Source organism: Pleurodeles waltl, chromosome 1_2 (genome assembly GCF_031143425.1).
Source record: "Pleurodeles waltl isolate 20211129_DDA chromosome 1_2, aPleWal1.hap1.20221129, whole genome shotgun sequence".
Classification (NCBI taxonomy): domain Eukaryota; kingdom Metazoa; phylum Chordata; class Amphibia; order Caudata; family Salamandridae; genus Pleurodeles; species Pleurodeles waltl.
The window spans coordinates 1,161,758,114-1,161,778,545 of record NC_090437.1 but is presented as its reverse complement, the minus strand read 5'-3'; the positions used below and the strand labels follow the sequence as shown (position 1 = coordinate 1,161,778,545).

Here is a 20,432-nt window from a genome sequence, read left to right as displayed (position 1 = left end):
AGTTCGAGATGGCTCCATGTCATCCACTGATCAATGGCTATGAGGCAACTGAAGATTTGTGAGTTTCCAATGTCTTTGGAAATTCCAGTTTGAGGAGTATTTGTGTGTCATCTGCATAGTTGTAGCATGTGAGTTGAAATTAATTGATCATTGCCTTTTATGATGTTGAAAAGCATGGGTGAGATGATTGAGCCTCGAGGGACCCCTGCTTTTGTGAAGTAGGGTTTGGAGGAGAAAGGGGGGAGTATGGATGGCATTAATTCTGTTTTGAGGGTAGGATGTGGTACAGTCGAGAGCAGTCCCCTCCATGCCAGCTTCGTAGAGACTTTGTATTAGGGTGCCATGATCAACTGTGGCAAAGGCAGCTGAGAGGTCCAGGAGAACTAGTGCAGCAATTCCATTGTGTTTTTAAGATCATCCCAGATGGCAAGGAGGGCAGATTCAGTGCCTTTTCCTGGGCGGAATTCAGTTTGGTAGTCTGAAAGTATGGAGTTATTTTCAATGAATTGTAACATCTGGGTGAGGGCTGCTCTTTCTATCAGTTTGCCTAGGAAAGGTCCATTTGTAATTGGTCTGTAGTTGTTGCGATCATGCGGGTCCAGGTTTCTTTTCTTTAATAATGGGCGTATGTATTCCTTATTAAGGTCTTCAGGAAACATTCCCGTAGTTAAAGAATTATTTACTGGTTTGGCAGCAGAGGTAGATAAGAGAATATTCTTGAATATGTGTAGTGGACAAGGGTCAGAAGGGCAGCCAGAAAGCCTACTTTCTTTGACTAGATCCATAAATTCACTTTGTGATATTTGTTTGAAGAAATGAAGAGGCTGGATTGGCTTATTCTTGGATGGGATTTTTGGAAACAGGTTGGTGCTGGTGGTTTTCCTTTTTTTTTAAATTGGAGTCGAATGTGTTTGCCTTGGTTGTGTAGTGATTTGCCAGTTTGTCTGTGAATTCATGAGTAATGGGATGAGTTCCTTCCATGCATTTAGGTTTTTTAAATTCGTTGAGTGCCTTTTATTTGCTTTTTTTGATTGATGATTTGTGTATTTTGTTAAATTTGCAAAGGTGAAGTTTGTCTTGAATATTGTTTGTTTTGAGCCAGATAGCCTTTTGATTTGTTGTTTTATCTTTTTTAGTTCTGTATTTATCGAAGATGCTTGTTTTCTTTTCTCCTGTTTTGTTTTTCTAAATGGTATTGGATTATCGAAAGCTTCCTATAGCCACTCAAAGTTTTTGAAAATAATTTATTGTGTCTAGATCTGTGCTGGCTGTTAGCTGTGTTTCTAAGTATTCCAAATTAAGTTTGTTCCGTGGTCGATAGGTGGAAGTATGTAATGTGGTCTTGGGGGTGTTTTATGTTGGAAAGTTATCAAATGGTGGTCTGACTATGCGACTGGTGTGATGTTTTGAACGGTAACTAGTATTGTTGCATTCTAGTATTTCCGAAAAGTACTCATAATAGAAAGTCACTGTAACCATTTTAAACAAGATTATGGGACACATGAATATAAACAAGCATTGGCAAAGCCGATAGGTCCAACATTGATGGTCAGTCTTTTGAGTTTATCAATGTGTGTCTTGTTTTGACATGCCTTTTGTAAATCTTTATTGTTGTTGGGGCTGCGAGGCCCTCACCTTTGTAACAAATATTAGTAAAAGGCAAAAATATTTTGGGGTCTCAAAAAGCACACATTGCCACATTAGTTCCTGGTACTGACAAAATACTTTGTGTGCAGATAGGCTCCTTGTGAAAGAATAGACTGTGATTATTCACAGTGAATCTAGCCAATAGATGGTTTGAAGGAGATATCATTTTAATAAAAACAAAAGGTCTCGGTTAACGCCATACTAATGCGGTCCAATGCTTAAATAAAGTCACAAAAGTGCACCCATGGTATATGTCTTTGCATTAGTGCACATTTACGTATTTCGTGAATTTAGAAGAATTTACAGAAGTAGGCCAAGAAATCGTACTCCAAGAAAATATTTGTGAACTGTATTTTAGCACGACCAAATATGCATGTATAGATTTGCTCATGCTAAAATCTGTTGAGCATTTGCATGTGCACTTTCCTTTTAACCACTTTTAGACCAACTGTGGAAGAAGTTTTACTTCAGATCCTTATCAAGAGTACATTTCCTGCCTTTCTCAGTATAGGAAATGATCACAGAAGAGCTAGTGAAAACCCCTAAAACTTGCAAGTTAGTAGGTTTGCACAGACTCCATAAGGTATTTTAACCCTGGAGCTATTGCTTACCGCTTCCTCCAGCCCAAATATGTAGCTCTGCTGAAAAGTGGCAAAAAAAGGAAATTGCTAGTATTCAAGTCCTACTATAGCATTAGCCCTTCCATAATCAGAGAGGCTATTATCAGAGCTCTTATGTTATTGGACTGCTTTATAATTTGTAGCCTGCAAAAACAGGCTATGGTCAAGTGTAAAAAAAAACATTTGTTGAAACCAATCTGTAAAATACCATTTATCCTATCTTGTGCCTGCCCTTTAGAGGACTAGGGTGAATTCCACAACCTCTTACAGCTTTGCTTCAGTGTCATGAGTGACACAAAATGGGACAGTAGAACGTTTCTTGTGCCCAGGAGTGGGCATTCACTGAGAAGAAACATTTCTATCACTGAATGCAGTAGGATTTGGCCACCTATGGCACATTCAGGTACTCACAGTCTGTAAAAAAGTAGGACTAAGGAGGATTCTTGTGTGATCAGTGTATGTGCAATAGTTGAATCTGATGAGGTGGATGAGGTCAGATACCGGTCAGAGGTCGATTTTCAAGGTAATCTGAGATAAAGAAGGTCCTTTAGAGATCCATTTGTTCTTTGGGGAAGGAGAAGCAAAGTGAAGAGAAAGAGTGCAATGCTTTGTGGCACATTTTTAAAAACATGGGAAGCAAGTTTAGAGTTGTATGCTCAAAACTGATTACTGGTGTAGCCCATTCCAGAAGATGGTTTAGACAGAATTACTACGTCCATCTTTAGGAGCTACTCAACATTAATCTTTCGTGGGACACATTCAAGGAATGTCGTCTCTGTGCTAAGACCTGCAGCATAGTATCAGAAGTTCACATATAACACATTTTTTTCAGACTTCTGGATTTTCAAAGGTTTAGACCTTTTTAGTTAATGTCAACCATAAAAGATTAGATTTTCTTATAGCAAACAAAATTGTATGTAGAGAAGGAGTGCTAAAATCATGGTTGTATCAAGAAGAATAATGAAATTAGGCAGTATCAGAATCAAATAGAGAGGTCAAGTAAAAGTTATGCACAGAAAGATATACATAACAGGAAAGGTAATCAAATTTTAAGTAAATATTTTCTTATTAGAACATGTAGTACTTGTACTTACAATGTTAAATAGGCACTGACAAAGCCAAAAGGTCTCACCTATGTGAGATTGTCTTTGTCATTGTTTTTAATACATGCTGCAAATCAGCACAAACTGCTGTGTAACATGGCGTAAAGTCAAGGGAAAATAAGTGCTATAAATGGCCAGCACTGAATGCTTTGTAGGTCAATCCTTAAGACAGCACACATGCACTGTTGCTATGGCAACGATCTTTTGTTTAAAAGAAAACTAAAAGGGCCTTTTAGCCCATCCATTACTGACCATTTGTTGCCATCAATGATCACTCTCCTTTGCTGCCTTCTAATTCGGCAGTGCTGCAATGCCATCACTTTCTTGTCTTTGTGTGGAGTATTGACAAAGTACAGATATATTCAACTTAATTGGTGTCCGTCCACTGTGATTAAGGTACTAATTATTAGTTTCCTGGCATGCTTCGGTTAACTAGTGTTGTGCAACTTGTTTTTCTTTACAGAAGACTTAGGGTCACGAGGTATAGTGACTCCACCTATTACTGGTAATGCGCATGGGCACCGGCTCCATTATTGGAGTGTTTTTTTCTTCTGCAGTCTGATTCGGCTGTGCTTAATCAGAACTCTGGGTCAATGCCTCTCAGTGTTCATCATTGGTTGCCATCCAACTTCTCCATACCTATAGGAAAAATAATACAATTTTCAGCTCCATTGTGACCGCCATCAGGCTCAGCAACTAGGTTGATCTCAACTCCCCTTCGGGGCCCTCACCCCTCAAGGTGAAGACCTCAATTTTTTATCTTTAAGAATGTGGTAATCGTAATGGCCATAGTGTAGAATGAAGTATCCCTGGACAGACCTCCATCAGGTCTACAACCTCTGTTTGTTCCCGAAGCACAATGAGGTCCCCTTGCGGCCGGCCTTGTATTCTCCTCTTCAAAAGGCACTGAGGTACTGATGCAAATGTCATTTTGCTCAACACACCATAGCGTAGCAGCAAGGGGACGATGCCCCCATCCTCTTTGAGGATCGTGGCGACGAGGTGGAAGAACAACCAGGAACCTCAGTCGAGCATGCTGTATTCTTCAGCCCCAGCTAGGCTTGCAATCTGAGTTAGAGAAAAAGGAACCTCAGATTATTGAAGACTGTCTGAAGAAGAGGTTAGCCATAAGTACTACCACCACTATTCCACCTCCATCCCAGTACTTCTCTCAGGGCAAGCACTGCCCTTAAGGGGGGTCTACAATCAAGTCCAGAAGCCAAGCACCAAGCTTCTCTAGACCATTGCCCGAGGGTCCTGGTCGGGACCAACATAAGTCTTTGGATCTGATACCGATTCAGCCTTCAGCATCCCTGCAGGTGACGCCCTCCACGCCGGGTGGACCCACAACACCATCACCAAAACTGCCCTTGAAACCCACCTTGGGTCCAAAAATTCCATTGGTGCCAAAATTGTTGTTGGCCTGCTATCCAGGTACAACGAGGTCCACTGGGATAAAATGGAGGCACTCCTCCAACACCTCTTGGAGGAATGGCAGACCAAGGCTGTGACCTCATTCCAGAGGGAAAGTTATCTCTAACACTACTAATCGTTTTGCTGTAGATGCTTCAGACACGGTGGCATGTTAAATCAGCTTGAATGTACAAATCCAATTCCATATCTGGTTGCATGTATCTGGCTTCAAGGCACAGCACAGCACATGCTCAACATTCCCTTCGATAGCAAACACCTTTTCAGATTGCAGGTTGATCTGATGCTTGAGAAAATTAAGAAAAATAAAGACACAGCCAAGGCCGTGAGTGTGTTCCAAACTCATTCTCCCTGTTGCTGCTTTTGCTTGTCCCACTACCATGGGAGCACCAAGTCTGCCTTCCCGAAGCCTCTACCTCCTTTCATAGGCATCAGAGCCAGCACACCCCTTCATGGAGCAATTCTAGGTTGGGTTACAGGTGTAAAAACTCATTAGGTAGAGTGAAGGGCAGTGGCACTAAGGGAGCCACACCTCCCAAACATTAACTTGTTCACTCTTCCCTCAAACACAACACACCTGTTGGGGGAAGACTACAGGGGTTTCTTCTACAGCAGGTGGAAATCACCTCAGATCAGTTGGTCCTCTTGACAATTTGCCAGGAGTTACTACTTGGAGCTCACCATCACCCAGTCAAACATCCTAATACACAAACACACCCTCTCTCCAGAACAGAAGTGCCTCCTCCTGGATGAAGTTGAGACACTCATTCACAATGAGGCCATAGAGCTGTGCTGCCACCGGAGACCCACAAAGTAACTGTGCTTCCTCTGTTTTCTCATCCCCAAGAAGAACTAGTCTCTCAGGTTCATCATCAACTGCAGGCCTCTCGAGAAGTATATTCTCTGAAAGCACTTCTACATGGTGACCCTTAGGATGTCATCCCTCTACTGCAGCATGGCAACTTCATGACCCTGCAGACCACCAGTACCTCTGGTTTGTGGTGTCTATAATTACCAATTCATGGAGCTACCCTTTGGGTCACCATCGCCCCCTGGGTGTTCACAAAGTGTCTTGCTTTGGTAGCCATTCATCTCAGGAGGAACGGCATCCACATCTTGCCCTGCTTGGATGACTGGCTGATCTAGAGCGCAACGGGACAGCAGTGCTCACACCCAAACAATAATAGACCTACTACGTGGTCTTAGCTTCACCCTCAATATGACAAAATCCCTCCTCCAGCCCCTTTAGCTCCTGCCCTTCTTTGGAGCAGTGTTCACATTCACTGTATTGTCATAGTTCCTCATATGAGGTTACACATGCACACATTGCTGTAAAGTCCAGCTGCACAGTGGTCTCAAGTGGAGGGTCACTGGGAGGATTTAGTGTTGATCTGGGGCCGAAACCATCGCTCTCTGCAGTGATGGAACAGCAACAATCATTTGCAGGGCTGGCTCGTTCTCAACTTATTTCTTAAGTCGACAATCATATTAGGCGCTTCCCTTACTGGGTTGAGGGGGGGACATTTACAGGATTTGACTGTTTAAGGTGAGTAGGTGCCCCATCAGCAGGGCCTCCAAATCATCTAAGTGGAGCTACTGGCCATTTAGCTGGCACTCAGAGCTTTCAGCTGTCACAGTCCGCACAAAGTGGTTCTTATTTGCTCAGACAACATGACTCCATATTATACTTACAGAAGCAAGGCGGCACACATTCACCACAGTTTGCATTATCACAGGGCATTTTACAGTGGGCACTCAACCACAGAGTCTATTTACTGGCGCAGTACTTACTGGGCATCAACGACTTTGCAGACCTACTCAGCAGGATGAAGCAACAATCCACAAGTGGAAACCCCACCCGCAAGTGACATTTCCCAAAGTAGACCTCTTTGCCACCGCTGTATCAAATGTCAAGTCCTCACTTCCAGGTACCCACTGTCCATGGGCGATGCACAATAGATGAACTGGTCATGGGTATTTGCCTATGGTTTTCTGACTCTCCTGCTTCTTCCGTTCATACTTCAGAGGCTTTGGCAGTTATCCCTCAGTGTCATCCTGTTGACTCCCACAGCCAGACAACCCTGGGTCACCACCCTCCTTGACCTGTCCCTAGTAACACACTAAAAGCTGCCCAACTGGCCATTCCTCCTCATGATGAGTCAAGGCCGTCAGTCACCTGAGCCCCAAGCAGCTCAATCATACAGTATGGCTCCTGAGCTCCTAGAATTAGGCTACCTCAACCTACCTCTGGAGGGCATGGCCATTGTTAGATCTGTGTGCCATAGAGTGGGCTTCCCATGAACGTTATGCCTTACTCTTCCATTTGTTTGCTGATCCTATTTTTGTTTGGCTTAGGACTCTGTGCACTTAACCACTAATAACCAGTGCCTATGGCCTATAAATTAAATGCTACCAGTTGGCCTGCAGCAGTGATTGAGCCACCAACTTGCATAGAATTTAAAATAATGTGTCCGTCCTTCGATGGCAGCCTGTGTGTGTAATTTTAAATTGCCAGTTTGACTTGCCAAAATAAACCTTTTACCGGGCCTAAACCTTCTTTTTAAATACATATAGGTCAACCCCTAGGGTAGGCCGTAGACCTCCTAGAGGTCAGGGTGCACTGTATTGAAACTGAACATGTACTTTTGAATTGTTACATGGCTTTGTAGTGAAAAACTACTGCACGGCATGCCTCTCCCAAAGAAAAACACTGAGTTAACTTATTATATTTTATAAGCGGTAACTTTCAATTGTGAGCAGGTAGGAATGTTGAGTTTGGTGTTTAAAAAATTATAATGTAAAACCTTGTTTAATGATGAAGTCAGATTTTAAGTCACAGTTCTGAAAATGCCACTTTTACTAAGTTTACATTTTCTTGACCGAACCATTTGGTGCCTCTAGCCTGGTTCTGGGGTCACATGACTAGATATAGCTCGCAGTCTTTGTGTCTTTCTCCCAGACAGTGAGACAAAGGAGGAATATGGGCTCACAGGATGGGTCACCTCTAACTTGATTAGGGCGGTGTCACCTACCACACCTGCACAGCACAAAGGCTATTCTCAGCACACGCACAATGGGTTTTGACACTAGTCTTTTGTGATCCCAGATAAGCTGGGGAGGTTGGGAATTCCAAACACCTCTGGGGGTGTAAAACCTCCTGAACCACTTCCTACACCTCTGGACCCGTGATTACTCAGTAAGGCTGCTATGCTGCTCTGGAACAAGGATTGCTATTTAGTTGCCCCATTGCCATGCTGCCTGAGTGAAAAGGACTGAGCCTGCTTCTTGATTCCAGGACCACCGAAGTGACTCCAAAGGCTAGTTGGCTGGCCTCCTTACAAGAGCCTCTGGGACATAAGTCTCCAACCACCTTGAATTCTTCAACTCGACTCTCTCTGCTGAGTCTTGCCCCCCATGTGGTGTTCTCCAATCCTGCACCCTTGAAAGTGGGCCTATCAATCAATCAATCAATCATTTGTTAAGTGCGCTACTCACCCGATAGGGTCTCAAGGCGCTGGGGGGTGCTCCTGCTCGAATAGCCAGGTCTTGAGATGTTTCCTGAAGGTCAGGAAGTCCTGGGTCAGACGTAGGTTGACGAGGAAGGGAGTTCCAGGTTTTGGCGGCGAGGTGGGAGAAGGATCTGCCGCCGGTTGTGGTACGGTGGATGCGGAGGTTGGTGGCCTAAAGGTGTTTGGCTAGCCTAGCTGTGGTCCTGTGAGCAGAACCAATGCAGCACAACTTATCTCCTTGCAGCCGCTTCAGAGCCCCTGCAGTGCAATGCATCTGAGATGCAGGACCTTGCATCACAGCCCGCAGCTTCCTCTGAACTGCTGCTGCGCAACATATCCTCAACACAGGCCTTCACATCACAAGCCCCTCATTGACATCATCCGCGATGATGACGCAGGACTCTGCAGCACCACCCCGCAGCTACTCGGAACTGCTGCTGCACGATGCATCCTTGACGTGAGGTCTCGCAATGCTCTGCAAACCAGAATTTAAGGTACTTTGTGTAGTGGGCCTAACATCATCACTGCATCCGGCCCAGGCTCCATAGTGGTGGCCTGAGTTTACGACTATGTCCCAGCCCTTCATGACCAGATAACCACAGTTGACGCTCTGTGGTTCTAGGCATTATTTTTACTTAAACTGTTCCAATTGCATATATACGGTTTTACTGATTGGATTTTTGTTGTTTTGGTCTGAAATAATTTGTCAAAATGTAGTCTCTTTTTCTAAATTGGTATGGGATTTGTCTTGTGTTGTGTGTGTTTTTACTTTATCACTGTCTGAATTGCTGCGTAAATACCGTAGGCATTGCCTCTAAGTTAAGTCTGACTGTTTTGTGGCAAGCTATCAGAGGATTAAGCTCAGGTTAATTTGGGTTTTGCTTGTGACTTCACACTGACAGAAATTGTGATTTCTTCTTGAGTAGGATTTTACCCCTCTCAACCATTAACCCAATTTCCAACAACCATCCTTAAGGAGGCACACATACCTATAACATAAGCCAAATGTAACAGGTATGTGTACTACTGTCTCTCCAGGCACATTGAACCACTCAAGACAACAGTCCCAGACATTAACTGTTATCTGCTTCACTTGCAGCAGTCAGTCCTGGCTTATACTTCCATCAGACTTCATTTACCTGCTGTTGCTACTTACCTTCAGAACAGAAAACACACTTCACTCTTGAGGGTTTCAGTTTAAGGCCTTCACAAAGGGCCTTAAAAGGGCCATACAACCCACAGCACCACCTGCCCCGGTGTGGAACCTCTAACTTGTTCTCACAAGACTTATGGGTCCTCCTTACGAACCACTTCATGTGTGCCCTTTGCAAAGGAAGATGGATTTGTTTAATGGAATACATATTTGATCTGTTTTTGTGTCAATAATTGCTATTTGTGGTGTTTATCTACAGTTGGTGATGATAGTTTTCTGATTTTCTATAGGAAAATAGCAGTACTCCACAAAGAAAAGTTCAGGAGTCATCACATTTGGATGTTTCAGATTCAAAGATTGAAGATGTTCTTAAGAGTGACCCACTTCTTGACATACTTGCCTTTGAAGAAACAGAAAAAATGCTTCAGGCTTTGGAAGAGTAAGTCACTGTGTATTTATGTTCCACATCTCTCCTTAGCATCCCATGGATATTTTGTAGGGCACATAATTGTATGTTAAACTTCAGGACCCATTGCATTGTTTCTTGCATATAAATTATAATGTGTAAAATATTTTTAAGGAATCTTGGAGAGGAGAAGCCCACACGTTTCACCCACTCAGAGATAATTCAATAAAACGTGGATATGCTGAATAAAATGTAAAGATTACCCTGATCTTCACTAACACTTCATGTTCTTTTAAAAATTAATGTTAAAGACCAGAGTGGTTTAATTATGGGACCAATTAATTTCTTCTAGCCACTTAATATAAACTGCTAGTAAGCAATTACAGTCTCACACCTGCCAGTTCATGACTTGCTTATGTAATAAATGGGGAATTATGTTTTGTTTATGCATACACCTGTTAATAATGCTACAAAAATAGTCATAATGCTAACAGAGTACAGTTTCTGTTTCTTTCACTTCCCTCTCTCAGGTCAATGTCAGTGTTCGTCAGTGTTCTGCTCTCTTTCTACTACTTTTCAACCTTTGCATGCATTTCACTACCTGGTTACTCCATCAGCAAGGGGCACACTTTTACATGTATTCAGACAGCATATACCTATCTTTACCATCTCCTGTCATCAAAAAGCTAATTTCAGTCATGATAACCTGAATAACTTCCTAGTAATCACTCGATGGTCTGCAAGCAAGGAGAACACGATGCCCAATTTTTTGAACCATAAGGTTAAAAAAATGTAATGTTGCCCTATAGTGTTAAAAGGCAGTGCCTGAGGAGCAGGTCGGACAGGTCAGTGTGTGGGCCATTTGTTTGGCTGGATGTGTGGCTGTTTTATGGTGTGGTGGGCCGTATTTTGTTGTTGTTTTCCCAGACATTGCCCGCAGCAAAATAAAATTCAGGCAATCTTACATACTTTGCAACAGATTTATGCAGCATGTCTTCATAAGTTCAAAACTGTCCCGATTTGCAAAGTTTTTTTTTTTAACTGATTCACTAATTGGGAACTCTTTTATTCTGGTGCCCAGGCCTTTTTCTGTCCCAGTCAGACCCTGTTTGGAAACAGTTGTGACTCGTGAGGGCTACGGGTGGACGGGCGGGGTGGTCCGCGCTCTGGGGCGGGGTATTAATACAATTAGAAAAAAAAATTACAAAAAAAAATTACCGGCCTGCCACACCACTGCTCCTCCATCTCCACAGCAGCAGGCAGGCACAGGCTCCCAGCCTGCCCTGTGGCCAAACCTGATCCTGCTCAGAACAGCGTTCGTATTGGCTGGGAGCACCCAGCCAGGGCACTCCCAGGCAGACTGGGAACCTGTGCCTGCTCTCTCCAGCCCGGCAACACAGTGTCGGACTGGGGAGAGCACAGTGCGCATGGGTGTTTGGTCGGCCCGAGACAGCCGGCCAAACACACATGCGCACTGAGGGGAGTGCACAGTGCACTCCCTTCAGTGCTCATTGTGCCCAATGCTCTGCCCCTTTAACAACGAAAAGATAATAAATCTAGGTTATTATACTTTCATTGTTAAAGGATTTGCAGCGGTTGCTGCTAGCAGGGGGGAACGACGGTCCTCCGCCATAGCGGAGGAGCCGCCACTGTTTGGAAATGACACAAAGCACTAGTAACTGACAGCTTAAAAACACAGGTACATGATCTTCTGTTGGAGCCTGGATTCACACAATGGGCCATTCATGTGGTCTTAGGACATGGGAATGGCTTTTGATCATTGAGCAGCAGTGAGATGAGGCATCAGAAAAGCAAAAGTACTGGTATTTCTTCTCAAGTCTGAAACGGATGCATGGGATGGGTGGATGTACGCTTTAGGGCCCTGGCACTAGATACCATTTCCAGTCAGGCGACATTGTAGCCTGCCAATAGGATGTGAATGCACAGTATCGGATCACCTGCTGTGTCTAGTGGCTGACCTTGTGGTTTTTTTTTCAAATTAAACATTGATGACACTTGAGGCTCATGCGTGGACATAAGTGTGTGTGTGTGTGTGTGTGTGTGTGTGTGTGTGTATATATATATATATATATATATATAGATATAGTGTGTATATTTATATATATATATATATATATATATATATATACACACACTCACAGAAATAATATTAGTTAAAGGGCAGTTATTGTTGCAAATCAAGATTGAAAAACCACTGAAATTTGCAATTTTTTGTTTGAACTCCTTCCAAATATTTATTTACACCAATAGATAATAACTAAATACATACTCAAACCAATACATAATAGTCCATTTGTAGTCCTCTCTCTCTTGGGTAACACCATATGTAATCTCATCTGTAAGATTATTGATGAAGTTTGTTTTTTGTTTTATTTTATTGGCCTATTGCATGCTTTGGCAAAGCAACATTGTTTGTGACGTTTTATGAACAAACAAGATTCAGAGGACAATGAAAATTGAAGTGCTTTATAAGAGATTCTTGCAGCTGTAGCACTTCTTAGGGTTCTATATGACTTTAAATTACTAACCTGTTTTTGCTAGCGCTTTAGGCGATTTCACACAGCGCCAGCGAAAAAGGCAAGAATACCCATGCGACCCTGGATTGGTGGATTTCATTTCAACAATTTCCAGAAGGCTTTGTTACGTCGACAGTTCTACTTACTGGTCGCCAAGAAGCAAAGCAATGCGGTATATTCTGGGTGAAATGTGAATGCCAAGGAGATTGTACTTAAGGAGACGGTTGGTAAAAGGCTAGAAATACTGGCTATTGTGGTTTGTTGAAAGACACGACAAGACTGTGGCAGATATTTAAGTTGTTCCAGCAATGAATTCAACAAAGACATCCGTGCGAAGAAAGCAGATTTTGCTTGTGTGAGCAAGAGCTTTCCCTTTATTATCTGGAGGCAAACAATCGACAAACAAAAACTTCAAATATTGATAGTTATCTCGCAGAGACAGAAAACCAGGGCAAAGAGTATTATTTTGTGTGTGCTGTTGAAGTGGATATGTTCTTTAAGAGTTTTTCCTCTGCGGTGATGGGAATTAAAGCACAATATGAATAATTCTTCACTAGTGTGACCTCACTGCAGACTAATGTTTTTTTTCTCCAGTACTGTGTATGAGGATAATTATCTAGCAGAGACAGAAAACCAGGGCAAAAAGTATTATGTTTTTAGCTATTGAAGTGGAGATGTTCTTTAAGAGTTTTTTCTACTGTGGTGATGGGAACTAAAGCACAATATCAATAATTCGTCACTGGTGGGGCCTAATGTTTTTTCCAGTACTGTGTACGAGGATAATGACTAGAACAATGCCTGCATTATTCATGAGGGTGACGCCACAGAAGGCATAATTATTGACCTTGCATTCCCTCTCACATAACTAAGTAGACTTGTGCAGGTGTTGTGTGATTGCATAGGGGGTATCGAAAGTATTACATAAACCGATGTAAGTGGCGCTTGAATTTCTCTTTGGTAAAACTTGACAGCTTTATTTTATTTTAGTATGTTTTGCAAAATGATATATTTAAATCACACATCCACGGCATGTACACTTAATCAGATGGTACAGCAACACTGTGCTCCCAGGGACCATTGCCTAGTGAACTGAGGATAAAATTCTGCTGCCAGCTCTCACTGCTGATATTCCAATATTGCGACAAAATTCGGGTTACATGACCCTGTAGGTACGGCGGACGTGTTGATACAAAATTGTTGATGGGGTATGGCCCATTGTAGGACACTGACGCCAAATAGCAGCTTTCCGAAGACTCAACATCTAGGCCTTTGTCCACAGCAACAAACCGTTGTGATGCTGTGAAAGTGGTAGCAGCAAGATGCAAAAAACTTTAACAAAGCCAATCGGTCTGCCTTTATTATGCCAAATTCATATAAACACAGCCATTCACAAAACATGTTTACACGCGTTGTACACACAAGTGCTCTTTATTACAGTAATGCATGCTCAGTTAGCCTTGCCAGTACCGCGAAAAAATAGCAAAAAACGTGGTGTGATGATTGAGTGCATTTTGCAGATGTAAAATAGTCCATCATTCATTCCAATTAAAGCACTTCCTGGAAGACAAATAATACACAAATTAGTCAGTAGCATGAGGTGAGAGAATAAAACACCTTTGGGGTGAACCACTTAAATTGGCATCTCAGTTCTTAAAAGTCAGACTTAAAAATCACAGAAGATGTGCAATCTAATAACTGCTCTATATAGGTAATGCACTAGTGCCCACATGTCACCTAAGACGTGCAGAGCATTGGATAATATAAAGGTAAAATAAAATACAGACTGTGCCAGATCTCAACTGGACCACTTCACAGCTGGATATGTGGGATAAAGATGAAAACCACCCGAGAGAAGTTTCTCTATGTACTTTTAATGTCCCTACCGCAGAAGCTCTTGCATGGACCCCTTGATCTTGTTGTCATTCCCTCTTAGTTCTATCACCTTTTACAGGGGCCATTTGAGTCTTGTTGGTATTTCACCCTGCACTCAGTAGTCTTTCATTCATATTCTAAGCTTCACTATTTTTTGACCCTTTGTGCAGCAGTTGCTACAAGTTCATCATCTGCTATTGGCCTCTACCTTTAGCAGGCCCCAAACTGTGTGATGCTCCAATATTATTCTGTGCTGGCACACCTACACTGTTTCATCAACCCTGCCACCATTGTTCTCTGCAACGGCATCCCAAGCGCTGCTGTGTAGACCCTGTTGATTTTGCCGTGTTGCATTTGCCTCCTTCTTCCAGCAGTTCTCACAGTATTTCATGCCTTTCCACTTTCTGCTACCCTGGCCAGAGAGACAGAGCTGCATTGGTTACTGAACTCAGGAGGTGAGAGAGATCCAGCTTACAGCTCTTCACCACCTGGGACTTTGATGTTGCTGCAGCACTTCTACTTTGGCCAAGTTCCTCATGCAATCCTGACCCCCGCTGGTAGGGTGTGCATGTATGAAAGAGAGTGCTTTTGTGTGTATACACTTCATGCATGTATGAAGGTGAGATTGAAATGCAGCATGATAGTTATGCCTGCTTTTTGATGTCCCTCCATGTCATATGACAGCTATCCTTTGCTTTGTTATTCATAACTCACCATAGCGCCAATGCCTAATGTTAAGTACCCATACCTGGCATCCAATGGCTATTCTTAGCATGGATTGGGCATTCATAGCATGAATCATAACATATCATAAAATAACAATTTAAAATAAGATAACATTGGCTTTCCCAGGCATCCCCGCACCTAATGGATTGCCCCCTCCTACATGGTTATTATCCATTTCATCTGATGATACTCATGAGCATTCATCCCAATGCAGTAGTAGCCTGTTAGGAATCTGAGGACAAAACTGGTATAAAATACATAAATAAGGACAATGCAACTCCATTGGTGAAGTGTGGATGGATCCTTGGTTGGTAGTGGTCAGTTTTCTCCTTTGTGGGTGCTGTACTGCAAGACAAACCTGTTGCCTAAGGGTTCTCAGGGAAATGAAAGCCGACTCTCACTTTTAAGCAATAGCACTAGGGTGTTCAGGTCTGAAGATCTAAGGATATTACTAAGCACAAAGTGAGCACAATCTGCAAACATAGAAAAGAATATAAAGGTAGATCATTTTAATTTTTGAGTTCATCTTTTCATTAATTGGTCCAACAACAAATAGCCAAGCCATGTTTCATCCCCTCAGTTGGATTTTCCCCATGCTGAAAAATAATGCTTTTTATGTAATCAGCCTAGCATATTACGTCTTAATTCACTAAAGTGCCAATTTGTAATGGGTGCACAATGTCCTTTGTGTTCAGTACTCACATCTTCTCAGACATAAAAGGTGAAATTAAATTATTGTGTATTCACCACCGGTAACCCTCTTGTGAAGATGTCTACCAAAAGCAGTTTGAGGAAACAAATTAATGGGAAGCCTAAAAATTAATAGAATCTCTTAAGCTGTTATTCAATAATGGGTTTTGAGCATTGCTTGTATTAGAAGGTTATTGTCAATTTTATTGGTATCTCTGAGAGACCCACCTTTGTGATTAAATGAGTAATAGAGAGTTTGGCAGATGATGCACCCAACCTCCATAAAGTGTAAACCTGGCAATATATGCTAAATATCGCAGGCAGGTCATACACTAATGTCTAGCAGTTGATTTTCACATGAAATTTACTGAAGAGTGTACAAACCCCGCTGCAGATTTTATGGCAATGTGTCCTTAATTTCCTAGGTTTAGAGGGCACACCCTTGAAACATGGTAGTTATTTCATGACAAGTGTAGCACCATTCCATATCTTTATCAATATATTGTCATGTAATTTTAATGATTTTATTCTTTCTGAGTCCTGAATCGTTACGATTAGTGTTGCTTAGGTCCCACAGTCTAAAAATATTTAACCTTTCTGTACCCTAGCAGGCGTATTGTTGTATAAGCCCTTGGATTTATCTAAATTAACATTTACACCTTCCAACCCTTTTTAATTAGGTTCCAAGAGATATTTAATCTACTCGATGGGATGCAAATGAAATTAACTGAAAGGTAGAACTGACAAAAAGTGCTTGTCCAGATCAGTTGAACTGACTGGAATACACATGGCTTCCTACCAACTTCCTATAGGCATCAAGTTTGAAAACACACCATTTTGACCTGTTATGCCAAACTCAGTTTCTTCCTCGTTCCTTCTCAGATCCCTTGAGAGTATCATGCTTGCTTGGCAGACCATGAATGTTTTAAATATTTGACCACTAGAACTTAAGAACTACAGGTTAATCATCTAGCCTTTTAGACATGTTTTAGCATCCTCCTCTTCTAGACACACAATCTTGTTAGAGCAGGAGTTTAACAAGAAAATAATAATGAAATAATAATGTATTTGAGTGATGAATTTGTGTAGGAAATGCAATAATCTAGAGACCCACACAATGGAACATACTGACTAGAGTATAAGCTGCAAAAATATTGTTACCTGATGAGCCGGATGGATGAACCAATCGAAAACATATGGACCATGAACTTGTAGAAACTGCTGATTTGAACTTATAACATACGATCCCTCAACCAATATGGAGTTGAGTAGTTTTAGGAGATCTAGCTTAACAGGACTTCACTAACAGATGACACGCCACTTTTGCCCAATTTTCCTGACCGAAAGTTCATTGACTTATTAAGCGTCTAGAGATGTGCTTAACTTTAATGCTTTAAAGACTTTGCCATATTCCTGAACTTGATGCTGAAACCTGATGCCATGCTGACTAACTGATGTCCTGATGACGAAGACTATTGCTGCATGCTGATCCGTTTTGAGGATAGGTATTCTTACCTAAATGATATTTGCTACCAACCGCACAATTTTTGTAGAGCCATAGCTAGATGTTTTTCTTAAAGTTGTGTGCCTAAATTCTTTTGCATGAAGCCCAACATGCTAATTCTAATCTGGGGTCAGATAGATTGTTCACTAATGAAAACCATATACTCTGAGTAATATCTGATGCTTTACTCTTCTGAATCTAAATGTATGTGATATCGTTTGCACAGTTGTTCTTGTTATTAATTTGCACAGTGATTTTAGAATGTGTAATAATCCAAGCTTTGATTAGATTGCATTTCTTCAGGAGGTTTGGACAGCCAGTATTGTTTCTACTGTATATGTCTATCATTTGATATTGAGATTAATTTACGTGACCTTAGCATTGTTAATATAGGTAAATAAACATTCTAACTTTTACATGAAAGTGTGGTTATTCATGACTGAAAAGTCATGGTGTGTACCAATTATTGACTGCTGTTGATTATTGATTACTAAAGTTATTGATTGTTATTGATTATCGATTTGCCTACACTGGATTTATGGTGGGAACATCTTAAATGTGAGTCTAAAGGATCATCAACCTATTCGCGTCCCCTTTTAAGTTTACTTACCAACGTCAGGTGTGCCAACAATCTCTCCAACAGTTGCCTGTCTTTTAGTATTTTGCCTGCAATTGCATAGCTCATGGCTTGTGTTCGTTTTTTTTTACCACAACAGCCTACAGTTCTCGGTTTGTCTATGGCCCTGCCCTAGTGGTCACCTTTGGTTGGGTTACCACTGAGGTATGATTTTATGAATAACTTTGCAATATAGAAGGTCTCTTGAGGATTTCTGTGACACTGAGAAATACTGGTTGAAATCCATACAAGGTCCTTGGAAAGAACAATATTTCAGCACAATTACTAAATACACTTGAAGTGTTAAATTAAGGTGTTGTTCTCCCCAAACCATCCAAATACAGTAGATTTAACAGTAGATTTTGTTGAAATGTATGGTTTAACATTTAATATTTCTTTAGTATATTTTAGTTCAGAATTAGTGCCTAAGTGAAGCATAATTTAATAGCATAGTAATTAAAGTGAAAAAGTAGAAAAACTCACACAAATGATGAAGTCAGTCTAAACATTAATATATACATCAACGGACTGTCAGTGTTGCACAGGTATAGTTAGAAAAGGCAAAACAGAAGGTCTCTCCTTTCAATAGTATATAGCTACATGCGACCTGCATTCTTTGTTCAATATGGTCTCAAACAATGACAACTGTAACAATGGCAACAAATAGAAGTTCTAAATTAAGAACAAAAAATAATAATTCGTTAAACACGAATCATACATCACAGCATCTGTACATTTAATGCATATGAATTTTGTATCTATAGTCAGAGTGGAAAGACTACAAATCACTGAGTTAATGCCTTTTAGCACTTTACATTAATTATTTTGAAATTTTGCATTGGCTAAACACTTTATTAAAGGCTGTACATTGGGTAGGACAATTTTTATTTGTGGGGTAGAAAGATGAATGTGAAAAATTCCCTTTCTGATGTTAGGGCGTGAGTATTGCTTCTAGGCAGAAGTGAATTTATGTCACTACTGTGCTTTGAGAAATAGTTTGCTGATAGGCCACTGATACTTGACAGACCGGAAACTCCTTCTTTCTGTTCTTTATTCTCCTCCATTTCCTCTTATAAACAAATGTTGTCATGAACAATTGCACAATTCAATTACTCTAATTTTATTGCTAACTACATTGGCTTATGTGAAATTGGGGTGTTTTTTGGGGCGGATGAAACCATGATCAAGTAACATCCACAATCCTCCCCAGGGTGAACCACAAAAGTAATTAAATTAACCTGTGCTTAATGCTCTGGTTGCCTGGCACAGAAGCAGTCAGACTTAACTCAGAGGCAACATGCAAAGTATTTAAAGTAAATGTAAAGTATTTATGCAGCACACAAACAATAATACAATTAAAACACAACACAAGAAAATTCACACCCCAATTAAAATAACAGAGGGAATTGTAATACATTATTTGAACCGAAAATGACAAAGATCTAATCAGCAGAACTGGCGTTCTGAATTTATAGAGTTTAAGGTGGAAAATATCACCTAAAAGATCAAAGAGTGAACCACAGGCATCCGGTCAAGCAGGACCGGGACAAAGGCTAAAGTTATGGCTGACCACAATGGATCTTGCTTTGGATACAAGAAGTGGATTGGGCCCGGTCACTGCTTACCTTTGAACGTAAATGAAATTTGGAGAAAAAAGCCTGAGAAGGTATAGTTCAGCAGAGTAAGGCAACCTGACGGTGTCCGAGGATAAGGCATCATCATTAGGGAGCTGTTGGCTGAAGTCACTGTGAAGAATCCTTCTTTCTGGCTTAGTTTCTTTTTTGAAAGTCAAATATTTCCAGCAGGGTGAAGCTGCTGCGTGTAGCTAATGAGGGCTCCATGAGGCTAGATATCCCTTCTGCTAGAAGCGGCTGCTGCAGAGAAGAATGTAGTGAGAGCTGCTGCAAATTCAAGCCAACCCGCACCTTGGGTGGATCAACAAGAAGGTTGGATGCAGTCTCCTCTTGGTTCTCTGAGCAAAAATCTCTAAGTCCCACATATTAGATTCAGGCTATCTGTGAACCCTTAGCACCACTTTCAGAACTGGAGACACACCACTTGGAGGATCAGGACTCACACAGACATGGTGTAGGTGCGGGTTCAAGATGGTTGGAGCTGTTTCAATCTCTTTGATTCTGATCAGGAAGCCAGTCAACTAGCCTTTGGAGTCATTGAGTCACTCTTCTAGTCCTGGGTTCAAGGAGAAGTGCTGGGCACAGCAGCAGGGAAGACCTCTGGGGGCTAAGAGCAGGTTTCAGGCAGCGTAACAGTTCTTCTTGGTGCAGCAAAGCAGTAATCTGAAGTACACAGTAGGCTACAGTAGCATGCAGTCCTCTGACAGTCCTTCCACAGGTCCAGAAAGTAAACTGAAGAGTGGGTCTGAGTGTCCTATTTATATACCTGGTGCTTCCTTTGCAGTAGGAGGAGTTTAAAAAAGTTCCCTTTTCAAAAGCACTTGGAAATTCCTGCCTCCCTAGCATGGCTTCAGTTGGACTAAAGGGACAATAGACTAGTGTGAAGTTCTTTCTTTGCCCAGGTCTGCCTACCCCCCAATCTGGCCTGAGATGGCCCGTCCAATCATGCGTAATCTCTCTATTGTGTTGCTGTCTCGGAAGAAT

The 20,432-nt window shown here is 41.6% G+C and overlaps 1 protein-coding gene across 5 annotated transcripts in view; it reads left to right on the top strand.

Annotated features, from left to right (window-relative positions):
* Positions 1-20,432, top strand: part of EVC2 (EvC ciliary complex subunit 2) — a 306,369-nt gene that overhangs the window by 99,844 nt on the left and 186,093 nt on the right. For all 5 annotated transcript variants that reach the window (XM_069202996.1, XM_069202979.1, XM_069202987.1 and 2 more), the window contains one exon: positions 9,754-9,902. In XM_069202996.1, coding sequence (XP_069059097.1) covers positions 9,754-9,902 — 149 coding nt within the window. The remainder of the gene's footprint in view (positions 1-9,753; positions 9,903-20,432) is intronic.